At 40.3% G+C, this 21513-nt stretch overlaps 1 protein-coding gene across 2 annotated transcripts in view; it reads right to left on the bottom strand.

The window, feature by feature from the left end:
• Positions 1-20007, bottom strand: part of LOC102215711 (SH3 and cysteine-rich domain-containing protein 2-like) — a 26572-nt gene extending 6565 nt beyond the window's left edge. Inside the window, exons 1-8 of one of the 2 annotated variants that reach the window (XM_005726107.1) lie at positions 19380-20007; positions 9939-10287; positions 8426-8520; positions 5494-5578; positions 3287-3402; positions 2413-2482; positions 2115-2191; positions 1916-2004 (exon numbers count right to left, since the gene is read on the bottom strand). In XM_005726107.1, coding sequence (XP_005726164.1) covers positions 1916-2004; positions 2115-2191; positions 2413-2482; positions 3287-3402; positions 5494-5578; positions 8426-8520; positions 9939-10287; positions 19380-19463 — 965 coding nt within the window. In that variant the 5' untranslated portion in view covers positions 19464-20007. The remainder of the gene's footprint in view (positions 1-1915; positions 2005-2114; positions 2192-2412; positions 2483-3286; positions 3403-5493; positions 5579-8425; positions 8521-9938; positions 10288-19379) is intronic. The other variant, XM_005726108.2, reaches the window with a different exon arrangement.
• Between the last annotated feature and the right edge of the window lie 1506 nt (positions 20008-21513).

Consider the following 21513-nt stretch of genomic DNA (forward strand, 5'->3'; position numbering starts at 1 on the left):
CTTTTATAAAGGTTTTCGTGCCCTATATTGTGTATCTAACTAAGCATTTATATCTATATTGTATATTTCTAACAGCAGAATTAGACAACTTTAGCAGTTTCCTGGTAGTAATAGATAGTGGATAGTGGTTCTAACTTAACAATGCTAGTATTTTTATACCTTTACTGTTGCTATTTCAATTTTTAAATACTATATTTTACATGTACAATATTTCCTGACAATATGGAGGGCATCAGAAAGAGCAGATAGGTTTCTTTGTAAAAATCCTCACAATGCCTAGTGGTGAGATTAGCTGCTATTCAGTCTCAAAGAAATCTATGAAAAAAGCTACTCAGAGATGAAACGCAAGCCACTACATATGTATTATCATTGTAATAAGTACAAATGTTATCTAAATTCCATCCATTTCTGTCCATCTTTTCATTTTCTTTCAACCTCTCCCTTGAGAAGGTGCCACAGCGGGTCATCTGCCTCCATCTCTCCATCACTACAACCATAAACCTTCTCTTTAGTCTTCCTCTTTCCCTCGTGCCTGTCAGCTCCATATTCAAAATCCTTGGTCCAATATAACCAATATGCTGTTTTTCATCTCTGTTCAAATCCTCTCAACCTTGTCTCCAAACTGCTCAACCTGAGCGTTCCCTCTGATATACTCTGATAATTTTCCCTCCATTCAGTCCAAACAAAAATGTTATCTTCAACTTTGCCACCTACAGCTTTTTTTTCTCTCTCTCTCAAAATTATACATCACAACAGGTTCACTCTTGCTGCTATCTGTCTGTCACAAATCACTCCTGACACTTGTCTACACCCACTCCCGCTTCTTGAACTCTCTTTTTCACCTCTCTTGTCCACTGTCCATGACTTTGGATGGTTAACTCTAGGTATTTAAACTAATCCACCTTCACTACTTCCCTCTAATTCACACAGATATTCTGTCTTCCTTATCTCCGGATCATACCTCTACCTCTCTACCTCTGTCTTTCTCCTCCTCCCTACTCTTACTACAGATCACAATGTCATCTGTAAACATCATAATCCGTGGAGACTACTGTCTGACCTCATCTGTCTTAACCACTTATCCTAAAATGGTTGAAACCAGCTGGGGTGGAGCACATCCTGGCTGAAAGTGGGAAAGTGGCGGGGTACATCATGGACAGGTTGTCAGTCCTTACAAATCAAATCCAAATAAATGTAAATCCCCCCAAACCCACTCATTCTCATGTAAGCTGTGTGTTTGTGAGCCATTATAGTCAAACCACCTATACTCATCATCACTACAAATATAATACACACTGATTAGATAACTGAGATTCTGCCCACATAAAAATTATCTTTTTTTTAGGTGATTAAACTATCAAATTTCTGATAATAATTTTTGCAGAATTCATATCCATGTACTGGTTTGTTAAAATCGACCTGTCTGGAATATGGTACATGTTTTGACTTCTGCCATCCACAATGGTCTGATCTTACTTTCTTGTATTTGGGCTTTAACTTTGACAACAGCGCTCTGCTTTCTCCATCTGTTTTCTCTCTTTCTCTCTCTGATAATCTTCCGCTCTATGCCATTTCCTCTCATGCATGTCCTCCCTTTCATCTCTCAGTTGTTCAGTGTCTTTATCCCCTTCCCTGCTGGGAACACAGCTCAGTCACTAGTTCTGCGTGGGGACAGTGATGGGCTTTGAGTTTATAATTAGTCGTCCTTAAGGGCGCCCTGGCACCGTCCTTTGCAGATGGTGGGGACATTTTCATCCTGCAGGAACAACAGCCGGGGCAAAACACGAACAAAAACCGACCATATTTGCACACGCAATGCTAAAAAAAGCAATTGCACACAAGCACTCCTGGACATGCACACGCATATAGCTATAAAAATCCTTGCACATAGTCAGGTTGTTTTGCTTTTACTCACTGTAGTTCCAGGTCATTTGGTTCCTGAGGCAGAAACTTGTAGAGCGCTACATAGGTGTGGATAGAGTGGACTTCAATGCGCTTGGGCACCTGGTTACAGGGAGATGCAGGAAGGGGAGGCAGTGAGACAGAAATACACGCTTGAGGAATAGAGCAACAAGGGATGAAAGTATGTACAGGTGGATTAAACAAAGCGGTACCTTCTCCTCTGCAGTCTGAGTTTGTTCGCTGCTCTCGTCTACCTCCTTTTCGATCTCTGGCTCGGGGATAGGATCATCTGGAATCAGCGAGAAAATGTCTTAAAAGTCGCTAATCACACACATAAGCACTCGTTTTATTGTTTTTGTTTTTGTTTTTTTACAAGCAGCCACAGTAATTCTCTCTCACGCACAGAAAGTTATGCGCGACACAACATCTGCATAGACACACATAGGCAAGGGCATGCAGCGCATGTGCATATCCACATACATCAAGGCACAGACACAGAGACGTCTTTACCCCCTGTCTCCTGAGTAAATTCTTCCTCCATGCTGGACTGTCTCTGTTGCCTCTCCTCTCCTCCCTCCCCCTCAAATAAGAACATAGAGAGGAAGCAATAAAATATCAGCACCAGGAGGCCAGAGAGGATGCATTTGATAGTGGGTGACCTTGTTGTCAGTCAGTATGCTGGAAGTTCATGTATTCAACAGGTTTCAGAGATACCTGTGGTTCACAAAATGTGAACATTTTACATTTTAGCAAGCATGCACATTCTTTTCAGTGGAGAAGTTAGATGAGAAGCTTTCTATCAGTCTCAAATGTGTATAAACAGACAACATTTTGCAACATTTTGGTGAGGCGAGGTGTTTGGTCCAATGTTGAGCAGCAGTAAACATCTCTTGGCTGTTGCTTCATATTTGCTGCTTATAAGCTGTACACAGATCAGTCTCAAATATTTGTAGCTGAACTGTTACTTTCCGATATCGCAACATTTATTCAGGGTTTACAAGTTTGATTTAGATGGCTTGCAGCTGTTTTTCAGAGGATTCGGAGAGCTTTTTGAATTAGTCTCCATGTTTATATTATGACTAAAAAAGGTAGCTAAGAAGACAAGAATATTGTTATGTTAAAGATTTTCTTCCAATTTAATGGCTGTTCTGATAATACCTAATAAATCTGAATCTAAAGCATTCTTAAATGTATTAACTCTTAATAATTCAATAAAAAAAAAACCATATGCACCCTTTACAAAATATGGCTTAACAAGGAAATGTCACTGTCAGTTCTCTTAATATAATAAGTAAGTTAGCTAACGGACCAGTGTTGTTTATTGTGTCAAACACACGGGACTGAACTGTCCTCTACCCCCACCCACAGGCCTATGATGTCATACCAAGCTGCGCGTTGGTGATTCTGACAAACTGCCAAAACTGGAGCGACTCATCTGTGCCAAGGACGTCCCGTAGCGCAAGGCGGCATACACAGGGTCTACTCGCATCCGCGGTGCCTCTGAAACCACACACAGACACGTAAATTATTCACTAAAAGACTTCGGACACACTACAATCAGGGCTACACGCTGAGATTACACTGTACATCATGACTATTGTGCCTGTGCCAATCTGGAGGAACCAAGGGGTTTAAATATAACTGCTGTAACACAGTCAGTCCTGAACCAAAGTGGCCTACTTTAGAGCTGCGAGGACAGCAGCCAAAAATTCAAAAGAAAATGAAGACATTCCAATGAATTAACATGCTTTGATTTATTTAACTTAGTGGCAAGAGATGTGTCTTAGTTTAATAGCTTTAACAGATGTGAAACTGTAGAAAGAGTAGAAAGGGAATAAGAGACGAAATGTAAAATATGGAAATCTTCTGAAAGTCTTCGCTGCTTTTCATGTAGACAGCAGTGCTTGGGTGCTATCACACTATTTCTGAAGTTGGGAATTAGATTTTCCCCATCCAGCTCAACAGAAGGAGGGTAGAGGGATTTTGCTGCAGGGCCAGATGTGTCTCAGTGTGCGTGTGCCTGTGCAGGATGGAGTTGAAATCACCTGTAGTTTCATACTAAAGTCATTTCTTCTGTATACAGGAGAAATTGTGCAGCAATGTGTTATTTAGTATGATTAAGTCAGGTATTTAGAGTCGATAAAGCTCATTACACTGACTGAAGAAGGTATTTCTGCAGAGAGAAGTTAATTGCAGATGAGTAAATGATGGGATGGGAAGCCAAGCTTAGAGACTCTACACGCCACTGCTCCATATAAATAATTAGTTTTTTTTAGATCCTTAAGGTTCCTTTTGAGACTGGAAAGATAGTTTTTATGTAAAGTAGCTTCAGGTCTGTTTTTATTATAATGTTGTAAATTATCAGTTAACTGATAACATTCTGACCCGAGAATATCATCAGTATCAGGTTCTCTTTGGCAGATTTAACCTTAACATTTAAACAGAGAAATCCTTTTCACATTCATCACATATGAATCATCACTGCAAGACTGCAACGTAGACCGTTAAGTTCCCGCAACTACCAGACTCATAAATGAGGTTTGATATGAGAACAGTAAATTGTGGCCAGGAGGTACTTGATGGGAAATTAAGGGGGTCTGTGAGTAAATACAAAATGAAAACTGTTGTCTGATATGAATGTGTGTAAACATTTTACCAAGCCTTTTGTTAGCATAATTATGAGCACACTGTGTAATGTGTGATTGTGAGCTTGGCAGGTTGCACTCTCAGCTGGCCCTGGCAAAGTCCCAGGCATCATGGTGCTGAGCTCGAGGTGATGATGGAGTTGTAGGTTCATTGTACCCTGACTCATGAGTACTACAAGCAAGTGACAGCATGGGGCGCCGACCCTGATGTGAGTCATGCATTACGGCAGATGACTGTGTCACGTTCAAAGGTGTTCTTCCAAAGGTATGACAAAGAAAAATGAAGCTGCATTTCAGCGGTGACAATAAAAGGAAGAACAAATTTAAGCACTTTGGTCCAGTGGTTGTAAAAGCAACTCGTACCACTATGATTTGGCCTTGAACGGACAAACACTGACCTGAAAACTGATTAAAAATATAATTTTCTTTGAAATTTATTCCCAGCATTTGCTGAATGAAATAAGGTGGATGTTTGTGAATTTGGGGTTACCATCAATCAAAAACGTGGGCAGCATTTCAATGTTTATGAATTTTTAAACATGCAACTGTGGTGCCTATCTAATAAATTAATCCTCTTCACCAGTCCAAGGATATACAGCACAACTCATAAACAGAGATATAAAAACATAAACATTAGAACTTATAAATATTTATTCACATACTTTCAGCGTAGAGACGGTCCATCACCTCCAAGTGAAACTGAATTTGTCTCCTTCTCTTTATCTTTTTCCACTTCACATTCGTCCGTTGCCAGGTGAGGTGAAGACATTTCTGTTTTTTATTACATTACAAGCAAAAGTGCAAAAAAAATAAAATCGAAAAATCGAAAAGTAAAACCCAAAAGGCTGGACAAGAGCAACGTCACGAAACAAAAGCACAGGGACACAAGCAAACCCAACCAGCGGATTCACTCATACAACCACATGCACACTCGGACTGCGCTCACCTTGGCTTGGCTGAACTTCCTTGACGACAGCCAACTGGTCATTGACGAGCATCGGCGAGCTGAAGTTTCGCTTGAATGCTCCCGACTAATGGAGGGGAGAACAGAGCACAAGGGGTTTTATCAGCTGCCATAACTTCTTGTTTATAGACTCAACACATAGCTCAACATATATCTCTTTGTAGTGCTGTAGTGAGCATTCATACAGAACACGTACAAAATGTAAGTGAAACAATTAACTGGGCTCACTTGCTCCAGGAAAGAACAAAATAAGCAAAGCCACGTATGAGCTCTCTCTGCTGCTAATCATGAACAATAAATTCACTCAACCACTACTTGTGGCCGCATGACTTAGACACAGACATGGACATGTGATTCTCCGTGTGTATGTGTCAGCACGACTGCAATTTCACACCGAATTAAGCACAGTGAGAGTTTCAGCTGAGATATCGGTTTGTCTTTGCCTTGACTTGCAAATGAGCCACTCACTTTGTCATATTATGTTGAAGAGAGAAACACTCAGCGGATCAAAGGCAATAAGTGGCTACCTTTGTTCTCCACAAACACACCCAGATTGTGCTCTGATGATATTTTAGCTTTCGCTGCCCTCATCATTCCCCTACCTTTCCCCCTCTCTGTTTGTGCACTGCTGTCAAACTGCACTGAGCTCTCTTCAGTACAGCGCTCTTAAAATTTTCCAAGTGGCTCTCAGAAGGTCTCGCCTCCTGCTGCATGCTAATGTCCTCTGCTTTACACTAGAGGATAAACACAAAAGCTGTGTCTGAAATCACTCCCAATTTTCTGCCTAGTGAATCATACTCACCTTCTACCATTGTCCTTCAAACAGTCATAATATTACATTTTTCATGATAACAAAAAAAAAATCCACATTGTAACATCTAACCGTTACGCCGCAAGTGTGCGAAATACTCTTTATGTAAGCAGTAGTAAAGAAAATTAAACATTGCTAATGATGGCCCTAAAAGGATGGTGCAATGATTAATTGTTTTATTTCAGTAGCATCAGCACTTCACAGCTTCAAAACAGCACTTTTCCTTCTCCCATATGGATCTGTGTTTTTTCAGCAATTTAACTGAAACTGCACATATGGTGAGCAAAAATGACTGCCTGCAGGTCAAGAGTGTTTCAGTGTTTATACGTGTGAGTCTGTGTGTTGATGTAATAACCTAAATGTGTTTGATGTGATACAATACTGATTCATCTGTGGGGGGGTTTTCTTTCTGTCCCATTAACGCTGTACCTAAAGCTATTCTATTAAAAAAATTAAATTAATTGCAGAGTGCACAGGGTTTTGTGGTCAGGTTTTCAATTCATGCTTGTAATCCAAAGTGTGTTGGTAATATGACAAAACAATGATTGGAGTTGTGAAACTGAACATCAGATAACAAATCAGAAAATAAAATGTCAACCTCTTAACAATTTCCACATTTAGTCACTTCTTTGTTGCAAATGTGCGAGCATGTTGCAACATGACTCGAAAAATAAGGCCTTCCCTAAATGTCTTCTATGTTAATGAGGTCCACAGCATGAACACCTTGCATATTTCCAGTTAACGGGACTCTTGTAGTCCTACGGATCACTCTAGCTTTGCACTCTCCTGCTTTGATTAAGAGCAATGAGGAGATGCAATAAACTGCATATATGGAGGTTGTTTCATTGCCCCTCTGGGCCTCTATGCAGGCCTGTGAAAAACTAAGTAGAGCCCATGATTCAATTGCTTGTGGAACCACCTTAAGCAGCAATAACTTGAAGTAATTGTTTTCCATATGACTCTATTAGTATCTCGCATCCATGTGGAGAATTTTGTCTCACTCTTCTTTACAGTGTTGCTTCAGTTCATTGAGGTTTGCGGGCATTTGTTTGCGCACAGCTTTCTTATGGTTCCCTTAAGGTCTGGGCTGTGAATGGGCCACTGGAATGCTTTCATTCTTTTCTTTTTCAGCATTTCTGTTGTAGATTTGCTGCTGTGCTTGGGATCATTGGGATCATTGCTCTGTTGCGTGACCTAATTTCAGTCAGACAAGTGGCCTCACGTTTGACTCTGGAACACTGATATACGCGCGAGTTCATGGTTGAGTCAATAACTGCAAGGTGCCCAGGTGGCTTCAATGGCTACAAAACAAGCTGTTCATCACCATGCTTGATAGTGGGTTTGTTCTGATATATCCAATATATCAAATATAAGCCACCCTGCCATGTTGATTTTAGAGAGAATAGGCTTTATTGTGGCAATCTTCCAAAGAAGCCATACTTGTTCAGTCTTTTTCTAATTATACTGTCATGGAGTTGAACAAATCTAATGTGCTAACTGAGGCCTGTAGAGTCTGAGATGTAGTGCTTGTTTGTTTGTTTTTTTCGATTTTTTAAAATTTCTCTTGGAATGAATTTGCCGGATTTGCACTCATTGAAAAATTGCAGCTTTGTTTTAAACCCACCTGAATGTTCCAGACCAGCAAACTGCCAAGACTTCTTTTAAACTGCTTTATGGTGATTATCAGTTTATTAAGTACACTACCCAGAGCCTCATGTCGGTGTGTCATTTGGCTGTATGTTAACACGTTTATTTCAATGAATCACTGAAATATTTGCTTTCTTGCCAAAAATGAACACGAGAAGTAATAAGTAGCCATTCTATTCTTGCAATCCACACACAAACAAAGCCAATGCTACTTTTTTATGTTTCCTATTCATTTCACAGAAGAAGATGGTTTATCATAGCAATAGCCTGGCATGAAGTGCAATGGAAAAACATGAAAGCAACAATCACTTTCCACTGAAGAGTGCTAAATCAGGGAACAGAATCAGTTTAAAAGAGTTGAGCAGACCAAAGTGTGCAGTTAGTGACTATGCTGAGAGAAACTCTCAGTGCTATAAATGAGGGCAACATCAAACTCTTGGTGTGTGTATTTCGAACCTTCCCATGACACGGTTGCTGCGATAGTTCTGAGGTGCACCACAGGTGAGCAGCCATCTTGCACGTTTTACACCGTAGAGCTTGTTTGGAGTTTCCTGCAGAGTGGGATAAAGAAGAGAGAATGAAAGCAGGGGACACTGACATTGAAGCAGTCACAAAAAGAAAAAAAAAATCAGCAGGCGACAGATGTGCACTCGGCAGAAAGTGCTAACAGAACAAAGTGGCCCTTACATCATATGTGCAGGTTTTTCTCTGTTCAGGTGGAGAATGAAATCAAACCCTGTCCCAGTTTTATCAGGCTGGCACTGCAACCAGAGCTCACACTAACAGCTTCATAATGAACAGCTCTTCTTGCAAAACAACTTAAAGAGATTGGAAAGCAGCTGGACATATTTTAATTATAATCGATTTGGCATTGAGTCATTTACGTTTGTATTTTTAAGTGTTTGAGAGCTAAAGTCTCCTGAGACTCCAGTTGTTTTCTTCCCATTTGTTATATGTTTAGAAATCCTCTTTTCATGTTTTAGGGATTGAGGAGTTGAGTCCTTATTATCCTAGAAAACAAAGATCACTGATTTCTGAATTTGTCACAGATGGGGATTATATCGACAGGTCTGTATTAGAGCAGAAACAACAATCAAATAAATTGGGTTGCTCAAGAAAAATAGTGGTTTTAGAGAGAGAAATAAAATTAGTTTAACAGCTTATGAGAAAGAGGCTACACTTTGTTTCGGGACTGCAGAGATAAATCTAGAGCGAAGTGATGCGTTGCATAAATAAACCCACTAAGGATGCAACAATAAATTTTCAAAAAACTGCACAGGAGCAAACACGGGGGAGCAGGTTGGAGACTGTAATCAGTCACAGTGACAGGAAGTAGATTTAGCAGAAATACTAGAAGCTAGTAGCACTTAGAGGTGAACAAAAGCGTACATCTGCACTAGAGCTATAGCAAAGTCCAGATCTAATTGAATGACTTAAATCGAGGAGAGAAAAAAGAAGGAAGCAGTGAGGTGAGATTTAAAAACTTCACTTTTCTCAGGAAATCATTATTATTTTGTTTATTTGTACCACTTGAGGTAATTGAGCACCTTAAATATGCTCGTTTTCTGTCTGATATGGAGCTGTATGAGAAGACTGACACCACATTTGTAGTCTCTGTGCTTTCAAATATGCAAGGGTCTGCATGGATTTAAGTGAAGTAAATTTAATGGTGAGTGGAAAGTTCCACAATTGTCCAGATGCACTTGCCCACTTGCCTACTTCCAACTAGATTTGGGGGAAAAAAAGAAGTAAGACCAATTACTTGTCCAAATTTTCTTGCTTGTTCATATGACCAACTCTCTCATCTTTACAGGAAATTTAAAATCACATAAGTGGTAATAAATCATAGGTCCTGAATAATAATTTTACACAAAATTCAAAGTTTTTCATCTAAACTCTTCAGTCTTTAGTTTTCATGAGTAAGTGTATCACCAAAGACCATGTCCAGTGAGAATATCAGGCACCTTACCTACTATCATGTGTTTGCAATGCTGGCAGTTGGTGGGCTTTCGAAAGATGTGGTCCTGGAAACAGTGGGTAATCTGGGGTCGGGGAGGCTTGGCGGGGAGTGATGGAGAAAGGCTGAGTGAGGGCGAGTGGGAGGAGATGGAGGGGTTGGGACTGCGAGATGGTGAAATTGATGGTGACCGGTCACCAACAAGTGGGGAGCCAGGCATCAGAGGGGGGGATGGAGGCGGTGGTTCAGTGATAAAATCCTGGGGCAGGCGGGCATCGCTGTAGGACCTTTGGAAGAAGTTCTCCACGCTCTTACTGCGCATCATGGTCTTGAAGGATAATGAGCGTTTTAGTCTCTGGAGCTGAACCCACGGACGCACATCGACAGACATGGGGACAAAGATAATGCATTAAAAATAAACACGAGATAAGCAAGAAGCAATAACAAATGTCCAATGTGCCCTCAAGACAGCACAGACAATATCCCGGAATCCATAAACATCACACTCTGTTCAGATCAGTACACCTTAGGGAAAGAAGTTGACTCATGTAAAGCAATATCACCTCATAAGGAAACAACACATTAATAAAAGAGCTGCCTGTCCCCTTCAGCGAGATCGAATTCATATTTTTAAAGGGGTGCTTGTGCTTTTGGTTGAACAAGATAAGCTTTTTCTTATGCGTATAAATTGTACTCGCTTAGTGGTAGTGACAGAAGGACTCTTGTGATAAAACAAAACAAGAGTTTATTCAGCCCGATCATCTATCAACAACCCATCACCAGGGCCCTTAAAGTGAGCGCCGGCTCCACTAAAGAGGCCACACGGTTGCAGTGAGCACAAGTGGTTCAACTCACACACCAACAACATGTGTGAATACACACAGGTAAAGGGTTATTATGCAGCACCCAGACTTTTATTACAGAATAATGGTGCTTTATGTACAACGTGTAGTTTGGCATCATGAAAAAAGCAAGGACTACCCTGAAAAGCGCATTGTCTGGATTGTAAGAATAGCTGCTTTAAAGCCTGTACATATTGTATTATTAAGCATCAATATGCAGCAAGGTCCCCCGGTAGATGTGCAAGTTGCCCATGCCATCGAAGCTAATGGAAACCCATATCAGTACAGATCTTCTGAAGTTCTTTACAAAAGATGAAGAAAGTTGATTAGGAAGATTAGGAAAATGAGAAATAAGTGTGGCAATTCATATCTGCAAACATTCATGAAAAATGCATGCCAGATGGAGATAAAATCTGGCATGGAGATAAAATCCAGATGCTTTAATATTATAACAAGCTTGAAAGTCAGTATGTGGTATGGTCCGAGCTCTCTTACACTAGTTTTCTTGTCAAGTATTTTTCAGGAAATGTTTCTCTGGGCTTTTTTAAGGACGTTTGAAGCTCTTCTTTGGATGTTGGCTGCCTTTGGTTCCATTCTCACTCAAGATGATCCCACTCTGTTTCAGTAATGTTAATATCCAGGTTCTGGGGAGGTCAATCCATGACTAGTGGTGCTCCAATGTTTGTTTTTCTGTCCAAGTATAGTTTTACTGCATTGGCAGTGTGCATTGGATGCATCTCTCAGGTACTCTGTCAGGTCTTTGCTTTCTTCAGGACTTTGTGTTCATCTTCTGTAGAAAGCTTTCAGAACTGACATTTTTTCTTTTTTTCTTGTCATGCTTTCTCAGGTTTTTTTAAGGACAATCTACACAGGAAGCAGAAATATTTCAAATTTTGGCTAATCGCTGTTTGGAAATCACCTTGTTGTTAGAAAAATACAACTTTATGTTTGTCAAACTGTGTCATTTTTAGCATTTTTCATGGACTCAAATAAAGAAATGGAATAAAATTACACTTGTTTTGTGTTTTGTAATAGGCTGATAGTAACAAAGTGCCTAAAGATACAATTTAAAATTAGTTCATTGCTAAGTTGTCTGTTATGTCTAAACAACACTGGTTCATACCTTGAGTTTGTGCTTGAATGATTCATAGTTCAGTGTTAAATGGCTTAACAAGTAAAAAAACACTCCTATGAAAATGGTCAGGTACTACCACTGGGCAAAAAATGAGTAAAAAAGCAGCCAGTGTCCCAAGACATGTTTGAAAGGCCGCCAGAAAGCATAGACAGGAAAATTACAGAGTTCAGTTCTTTATAGTGTGCTGTCAACATCATATGTGCTGGATGGTACCTCTCCTCACTAAGTTGGAGAAGTGTCTTTTATTTCCAAAAAGAATATCACATTTTGACTGGCCACACAAGAAGACAGGTTTCCTTTTTTGCCTCAGTATAGCTTAAATTCCCCAGAGATGGTTGCAGCATTCCTGGATCATATTTACAATTTATTCTTTGTATGGTAGAGTGTTAACTTGGATTTGTGGATTTCTCTGCCCACACAGCCTTTGCCTGAGTCATGAACCTCTGCCCATCTTTGCTTCTGAGAGACTCATCCTGGACGCTCCTTTTTATACCCAATCATTTTTCTGGCCGGTTACCAGTTAACTTTTTAACAGCTTTTGCAGGAACACTGTTACATTAGGTGTAATAACCAAACCAGTTCTTTAAGTTCAGTGCATTTCAAAATCTTAAGAGTCAAATGATAAAACATCACATCAACAGGCATCACATCAGTTATCTACAGAATGCCTAACATTGATTGACTAGATAAATGAATGGTTCCTGACATTTGCCTCCAGCTCTATGTACGGTTGATGATGCTAGTTTCCCAGGGGACAGGCAGACATTTGTTACAATGACATGCGATGGAAGGGGTAACGCTGTGTGAGGGTGTGGTCACGTCGCAAGGAAAGAACGGATGAACACAGACAGACGAGGAGACAGATCATCAGCAGGCTACATACACTCTGCGCACATGCTCTGTCTGTCTGTGCTCATTCTGCTCAGCACCAAACATAATCACTTAACAGGGACATGTTGTTTACAGCTCTGTGAGTCTGGGAATAAGCTATGAAGACAGTTTGTCTATTTGACTGTGTGTCTGTGTGTGTGAGGAACACATCGATGCAGCGCAAAAGAAACAAAACTGTAGGAGTGTAACTGAATGTACATTTGCACACTCCATATGCTTCCTCTATTTGTGAAATTATTTCCCTTCATTAGATTACATTGATGAAGATTAGGTATGCTGTGGACTACTACAATTCATTATATCTCTGTTAGACATCTCTGAGCACCGAAGGGTGTTATTCTTATCTTTATTTTTTAGAACTTTGAAATAAAGTACGCCGCTTTGTAACCAACTGCTTCGTTAAATACATATAATCTGGGCAAGGACATTTTGCAGGATTTGCATTTCTTAGCTTCTGGTTGGGGATTTAGGGTTTCTTATTGTAAGCTGAATCACTGCAAGTGTTCGTTCACCTATTTATGGCAGCTTCTTGACACACAAGTGTTGTTAGCTGCAGGAAATGTGCAGCATGTCTTCTATGATGCTTATAGATGCAGGTTCACAGGCGGGTAGCCTGGATGCAGGCAATTAGTGCGTTGGATATGTCCATGTGTTTTCTGGGTTTCACTGAACTATGCACCACAGTGATCCTAATGCATGACTTAAAACTTTCAGTTTGGGAGATTCAATTCAATTCAATTTTATTTATACAGCGCCAAATCACAACATCAGCTGCCTCAGCTGCTTACATTTATATTGTGAAGTAGACCCTCTAATAATACATAGAGGGAAAAAAAACCAACAATCATATCACCCTCTATGAGCAAGCACTTTGGTGACACTGGAAAGGAAAACCTCCCTTTTAACAGGAAGTAACCTCTGGCAGAACCAGGTTTAGGCAGAGGTGGCCATCTGCCCCGACCAGTTGGGGTGAGGGGAGGAAGACAAGACAAGAGACATGGTGTGGAAGAGAGCCAGAGATTAATAACAAGTAATGATTTATTGCAGAGAGGTCTAAAGCCAGAGATGCCTTTTGCTTTGTTGCATGTGATCTTATTCTAGTCAGATTAAAAATGTTAAAAAAGTTGTCATGTAAGGATGAACAAGCATCTAATTTATGCTTACCAAATAAATAATGATTAACATCTAATGATCTGTTTCGAATTGCATTAGTAATTCATTTTTTTAATGAGGGGTAAAATAAATTTGGTGTTGAAGCAGGTACAGCAAAACCCACATGTTTGCAACCTGGTAATATTTTCTCAATAATGACTTACTAATGTAAGCAAAATGATTCATGAAACATTACGACTTATAAACTATATAATGGGGTGGAATATATTTTTAATGATGTTAACAGTACAAAGTTGTTTTGACTTCATATTTTATGTGCAGCATCACAGCCTTGAGCAGAGCTCTTTCAATCAGAGTGGCTGAGTGCTGGCATAACAGCTCCAGCTATAGAGCACATGTCTCAATTACAGCTAATCTAATCATCTGTCAGTGTGCGGGTCTGAAAAGCATTCCCGTTTTCTTCCATTTGAACATTATCTGAAAGAATAATCCTTCTGACTCAAGGCCGATGTGACATCAAGTATGATGTGGAGCTTCACTGCACATTCATGTGCACCACCGCACATGAGGTGAGATGCTGATATCGATGAGTCAGAAGCGATATATCCCAGATTTATAGCTGATTATTTATTGATTATTCCTTTTATGAAAATCCCTGTGACCTGCAACGGGACCTGCCTCAGTCTTCTGTCACTTCTTCCCCAACTGCACTTCTCCAAGTAATACTCAACCCGTTTCAGCTTAAAAAGACGCATTTGGATCAAGTCTTGCCTGCTAATGTTCCTCCATCAACGTTTTTTGTGACTCATACATGACTAATAATGTGATGCAAAATGCAAAATATTGCACAGATTTACACACATCTGCAGAGTCAGTCTTCTTTGAGCAGCTCCTATCTCACTGCTGCAAAGCAGACTGACGAGCTGTCTCAGCAGACCTGTAAAAGCCCACAATTTTCACATCTTCGATCCGTATTACAACAGACCTCTGCCTTTCTCACATGTTGCCAGCATAAATGTACAAAATCAATTCTCCACAGCGGAACAGCAAGGATTGACTAGTCATAATTCAATGATAAGACTTTTATGTCACTCGAATACCGCCATCAAAATTTAATGGGGCCAGTCTGAGATATTTATGGGATGCTCCAGTCTGCCCAGAGGTCAAGACTCAACAACAAAGCCTTTGTCCCACTGGGAATATGAGGATAATATAGGCACTCTGGAATTTGGTGAGATGGTCTGGGTGGGGCCTGCATCACATGTTTTCAGTGTTTAGAAATGTAACACCAGTAGGATTACTATAAGTCAAAACTCTATAGGTGTGCAAGGGTGGGGGGGCTATTTTTTTTTTTACTTATTCCCTTTCTTCCCCATCACTCCTGAAGTGTGCCAATTTTCTGCTCTGCCATCAGCAGTAGTAAAGAAAACGTGCTGCACAGATTGGAAAAAACAGTTACTGCAATTGATCCATGCCTTAAGTCAAAACCAGTATTCAAGTCTATATGACCTTAAATCAATATTTTAATTTGTCTACCCTTGAATTTCCACTTTAATCACTCCAGCTAGTTGCGCTATAAAAAACGAGGTACATTTCTTTTCTTTTTTTTTGCAATGATGCACGTCATAGTGACTGACCTTGTTCTAAGTGAGGATATTTCAGCCTTAAGAAGGATAACCGAGTTATAACTGCGCTCTGAAAGACACAGTCTCCTGGCTCCCTCCAATTCTAGGTCATCAGCAGAATATGTCATTTCAGAGGAAACTGTCACCATCAAATACCAGGTACATGGATTTCAGCATATAATTATTTTCACTGTGTGGCTTCAACTCTTCTCCGACAGTTGTAACCGAACAAACGCGAAGATTTTACTAAAGTGAAACACAACAGCGGGAAAAAGAATCACATAGAATAAAAATATGAGCGAGCAGCTGTATTTATGATTACAAGGAGCACATGTGGAGCGGTTTTATGTCCCAACATTTCTCGGGTTGGTCGAAATTTCTTATTATGCATGGCATCCTGGCAAATTCCTGCTCTCAGTGCATGAGAAAAGATGCATAATCACAGGCTGCCTCCTACGTTCTGCTACTATCACACATGCATGTACACACCGTCAATCATTTACACACACACACACAATCACTTTCAAGGACTGTTTAACAGCAGAGATGATCTCTGTGGAATAGCAGTGTGGAGTATCTTTTGTGCTCCTGTGGGTTTCTAGTGTCCAGTATTTCAGCATCTCACACTTTTCCTTGTAGTGTCACATTAATAAACATCACAGCAGTGAAGGTGTTACACTGATTAAAGACGACCTTGGCCCACTTCAGCTTCCTGATTTGACTTACTTACCTGCTCACATCTATCTGATCTGTGTCATATCCCCTTCATCTGAAGAAAAAGCCAAAAGTGTGAGCGTCACTTTAAAGATGTTTGTACATCCGAAATATAGCGAAAACACCAGAAATCATGCACCTGCTAGATGATTAGGAAGAGTTCAACCTGAATGACAGTAATGACTGTGGCCTGTGTGAACATGAGCAGGTGCACATGATAAAACCTGCTTGCTTTATGACAAATGATGACTGGTGTATCCATCAAAAGTGATGCAGTGAAATGTTCTCTCCCATTCGATGCTGTCTTCGATGTCTTCGATGCTGTCTTCACAGCAACCACTCCTTTATCCTTAAATGAATTAAAAGAGATGTCGATAAAGACGGTGCTTTTTCTTAGAACCATCTACATTACAGAGGTGTTTATTACCACCTGGGGTAAAAACCCAAATCCATTTTCTTTTAGTCTGACCATGAAGTTTGCGGTTTGGGTGGTAATTTCAGTTAAATGTCTCAATAGTTTTTTTATGGATTGAAATTTGGCACAACTTAAATTTTTTCCATCAGGATAAATTGGTGACTAATAATGTAGTAGCACCATTAATAGAGCCTACTGCACTTCTGTTTAGTGCTGCTTCAGTACCACTGCTGAATTTAGTAAATAGTGCTTAACGTGCACACTTGCATCACCTTTTTGAGTGTACCAGTTTTTACACAACCACTAGCTAGACTGGAGGCTCTATTTCTTTCTTTCTTTTATTATTATTTTGGTTTTAAATACTGCTTTAATTACAATCCTGACGACTCTGATATTACAACTAACTGGTTGTAATTTAATCGAGACCAAGACTATTTAATCAAGACTATTTTAGTATAAGAACACATAATAGGCTACTATTTAAAACACACTTCCTGGTTGTCTGTTCCCAGTTGATGTTTTGGACAAAGTGAAAACAAGGTGATACAGCTCAGCCTTGTTAAACTGCCTTTTCCTGAATAGCCAAAAGAAAAAAAAAGTTTTTTGGACGTTTCAACGTAAAAAGAAAGCCATCCATTACAAAAAGATACATTTGAATGTAAGCTCTTTAAGATTAATTGTAACTTAGCTTTGAAACTGAGACAGTTCAGCTTCACTGTAGGGAATGCCAGTCACCTTTCATCTCTCAGTCAGCTGCGTATGTGTTGTGCGCTCACATCCATTTAAGAGGGTTTAATGAGGAATGCAAAGTGGACACACGGATGGATTGTGGGAGTTGTCATTACTCAGCGGGCAAGCTGACAAACAAGTATATCAACCAAAAACATGTTTACGCCTTTATATCTCTGCGCTCAGACATCATCCTGTGTGTTCATCCAGGAGAGAAGATGTTTACCTGTGCACCTCCATCACAGAAAAAGCTCCCAAAGCATCAACAGCCCAGAGAGATCAAACTACTCTGCACAAAAAGAGCAACACTATAGGCTGATGACTGCTACTCGGGCATCTAATTGGCTCCACCACTCACATTTCTGCCAGGCTTGGCAATACACTACAGATTATTGTTGGGAGCTGGAAAGAGAGACTGCGCTTCCTCTTCTCATAATCTTCTGGCACTGTTTTCCTCTGTTCTTGATTTACGATATCCATCTTTGGTGGGATTTTGCTGCTGGTGGATTTTGGGGAGCATCTGTTACCTCTTTCGTTTCCTCCCTGTCATTGTTGTCTAATAAAAACCATCATGGACACATGACTATGTGTCTGATTAGATTCCTTCAAAAATGTCACCCTGTAGCTGTGTATTTTTATGTGAGGAACAGCCTCCAGAGCCAAGCTGACAAAAACTCTGCATTTTTACTTTGACACTTCAATGGCCAGGTATTTAATTCATTCAAAAGGATGAGTTCCTCTAGCATAAAGGTTGATGGTTAATTTTGAATCTATCCCACACAGAGAACTCAATAGATTGAAAGACCAAAGGCAGATGATCAAACTGATGGGGGTTTTTTTATTATAGAGGGCTGTGACACGATGAAGCCAGAGCGAACCGGTGAATCATTTGAATACCAATCAGTCCAGCTTGGAACAGGCTCACGCCCAGTTTTCACCAGTAGCAGCTGGTGAGAAGAGGAGAGCTGGAGTAGAACGCCTGGAGTAAGTGGTGTTAAAATTGCTTGTAACAACGTCAACTTGTATGCTTTCAAAGAGGACATCAAACATTTAGATGAAGCACAGAGGCAGTCTGAGGCTGGTGAAGTATGTGACTGTGCTGCACGGAGTGTCACTTTCCTCCAAACATGTCAGCAGCGTGCATGTGTTTGTGTGTGGGTGGCATAAAGAGTCATAGGGTAGATTTGACTTAAGGAAAGTTGTATCAAGCTGGTTGATCTTATGTGTCCTTCCATTAAGAAGCAGACATCGGGAAAGCTTCCACAGCTTGGAGGGCAGCCCCAAATCTTTGTTTATATAGCTGAGTGAACAAATTAAATGGATTCATAAAGACACTCTGAAAGGGCATTTGTATCTTAGACATGCACACTAGTAGCTGTGTATATGACAGACACAAAATTCACATAAGCAAATGCAGCGTCTTATTTATTGCAATATAAACTTGCTACCAGCATAGAAGAAACAGCGTGAGTGCTGCAATGTCCGCAAAAAAACTGTAGCTCATCAAAAAAGAAGCAAATTAAAATAACAAATGGACAAAAGCATTAAACACTTCCATTATTACATGTTTGTTTTGCTGCCTAATAGTCATTAAAAACACACACTTGAACCCTTTTGTGTGCGCCTGCTTCTAATGGATTTTGACAGAAAGAGAGACACGGGGAGACAGTATGACATCACACCTTACGTGTGAGGTTACATCTATAGTGACGCAGTCGTGATGAATACTACTGCAATTGTGTTGTTATTAGTATTACATAAACGGTGGAGATGCAGGTGGAGAAAACCATCAAAGGAGAAGAATACACTTAAAATGAATAAAATAAGTCTTCTTATTAATAGTTCAGTGTGTGCATTTAACTACTCAGCAAAGTCACTCACTTATGTCTACTGATACTGTTCTTTTTAGATTCGTTAGGCACAAATACGTGTATGTTATGATCTGTATGGCATCTGAAAAAGAACCAAACTCCAAATTTAGGTACTTGCCTTGGAAGTCACTGGTTGGATGGGCATATTGCTTGGAGAGCGCTGGAGCTCCGAGTCGCACTCCATCTCATTGTTTTCGGTCATAATTGGTGTAGAAGTGGGAAGCGTCGTTCGAGACACAAACAGTAAAAGTTTTAACTCCTCAAATAGAGTCCAGTCGGTAGAAGATTTCCGGCTTTAGCCATTTAAAAGACTGACAAAGTGTGACAGATCCACATCAGAGGGATTTGTGCGCGCCTCAGGGCCACCGACTCCACAAAACACGTTTCTGGGTTTATTAGGATCTGTGAGAACAGGTTATAAATTCACCAGCTGTTAATATCTCATTTATGCCACGTGAGGATGGGTATTCAGGAAACGGCTGAACCTTGCGTGTGGGTAGTCTTTTGTGTCGCCCGCTGACGCGCACCGGAAAGCTCCAATGTGGCACAATTCCTCCGTCCTCCAGGTGCAAATACGGCTCAAATCAGCAAAAAAAATGTCGCTGTGTGAATATGAGAATGTCAGCGAAATAAAATCATATCCAAATCGTCATCAGCTTGTGTTCTGGAGGAACTCGCTAGGTGTAAATCCAAAGCGAACTGTGTCCTTCACCGCTGCACAGACTTAAATTTAAGCGCATTCTGAGGCACGCCTTTCCATGCGTCTGAGGCGCATGATTGGGGCATTTTTATTTTTTACAACTCTACCGGGATTCATTTAGTCTAAATCAAGACTGACGGCCACGGGCGGAAGCTTATTCAAAACCCAAATATACATTAGCTTAAAATTTTCTCTGTTCTGGAGTAAAAGCAAGAGCAGCACTTCGTTCTGCTGCTCGGATTTTGCGTCTTGAGTGTGTGTGTGTGTGTGTGAGAGCTGCTGTTTAATTCTATGCGCCTCCATGGTGCAGCCATAGACGCGTAGTTACAAATAGTAAGTGTGATTACATACAGTAACTCACAGACACGGATATCTTTTAAAAATATATTGTGATTTTAAGGCTATACATTAGATAGACATGCAAAAAGGAATTAAGAAGCCACAAGAACACACAAGACGCTAGAGAGCCTTCTGCTGCTTGATTAAGCAGTGAATCAGAGCAGGCATCTTCCTCTTCAGAAGAAGAGCAATGAGTATAGGCTGAGCTGTGTTAGAATTATTCGGAGTTTTAGAGAAACTATATTGAGACAATTTTGTTCTGTTATCATCCATTCCTCTTCATTTTCTGCCTGCACCCTACAGCAGTGAATACTGAAAGTGTGGCTACCAGCTGCTGCCCACAGAATTAAAGCTTAATTTAAAGTGGCATCAGTATTGCTACCTGCTTTTAAATGCAATCTCATTTCCTACCTGGTTTAATCAGCGTTCTGGGACAAGTTCCTATTGCTTCTCTCCTTTATAAAACACACAGGTGACAGACAGGGTGGGTTAAATAATAATGGCATTTCAAAAGGAGTTCAATGCTAATATTAACAGAGTGGCATGGAGAAGGACTTCTAAATTTGATTCAAGTTTTTTTTCCTTCTTCTTCTGTCTGCAAAGCGTTTTTTCTCCAAAGGCTGACATCAAAGTTTCCTGTCAGAAAGTCTTTGGGCGGGGGTGTGCTAGAGAATGGAGGAAGAAGAAAGGCTACGAGAGGAAGCCTCTGTTATCACATTCATTATTGCTTCACTCAGAGCCAGAGAACAGCACACAACAGAGTGACTGCTGGAAGTTTTAAAAAAAGAGAAACCCAAAACAAAAAAGCATTCAGTTTTCTAGTGTATAGCAGTGTCTGCTGTTAAAAATAAACTTAAGTTAAATATCTCGGTGCAGTGTTGTGCTATGAGCTGTGATCTGATCCAACAATGTTTGAACTCAGAACAGCTGAGAGAGCTGAATGAGGGAAACACACACACTCATTTCAATTTTCCCCTCAAAGCTACTCACCTTTCATCCTCCATGTGATACCCCAGGTGCCAGAACACGCCCCAGCTAAAAATGAACATTAAAACGGAGTGAAAACACATTTGATCTCTTACTGATTTAGACACATGAGGAAACAATGGGAGGATGAGAGGAACAAAATGAGTCCCATGCGGCGGAGGACAGATCCCAGTCCTGACAGCGGTCGTCATGGTGCAGCTACAGAACCAGGGCTGCAGCTCTTTCC

Source organism: Pundamilia nyererei, unplaced genomic scaffold (genome assembly GCF_000239375.1).
Source record: "Pundamilia nyererei isolate P.nyererei 1_Seehausen unplaced genomic scaffold, PunNye1.0 scaffold00018, whole genome shotgun sequence".
NCBI classification, from domain to species: domain Eukaryota; kingdom Metazoa; phylum Chordata; class Actinopteri; order Cichliformes; family Cichlidae; genus Pundamilia; species Pundamilia nyererei.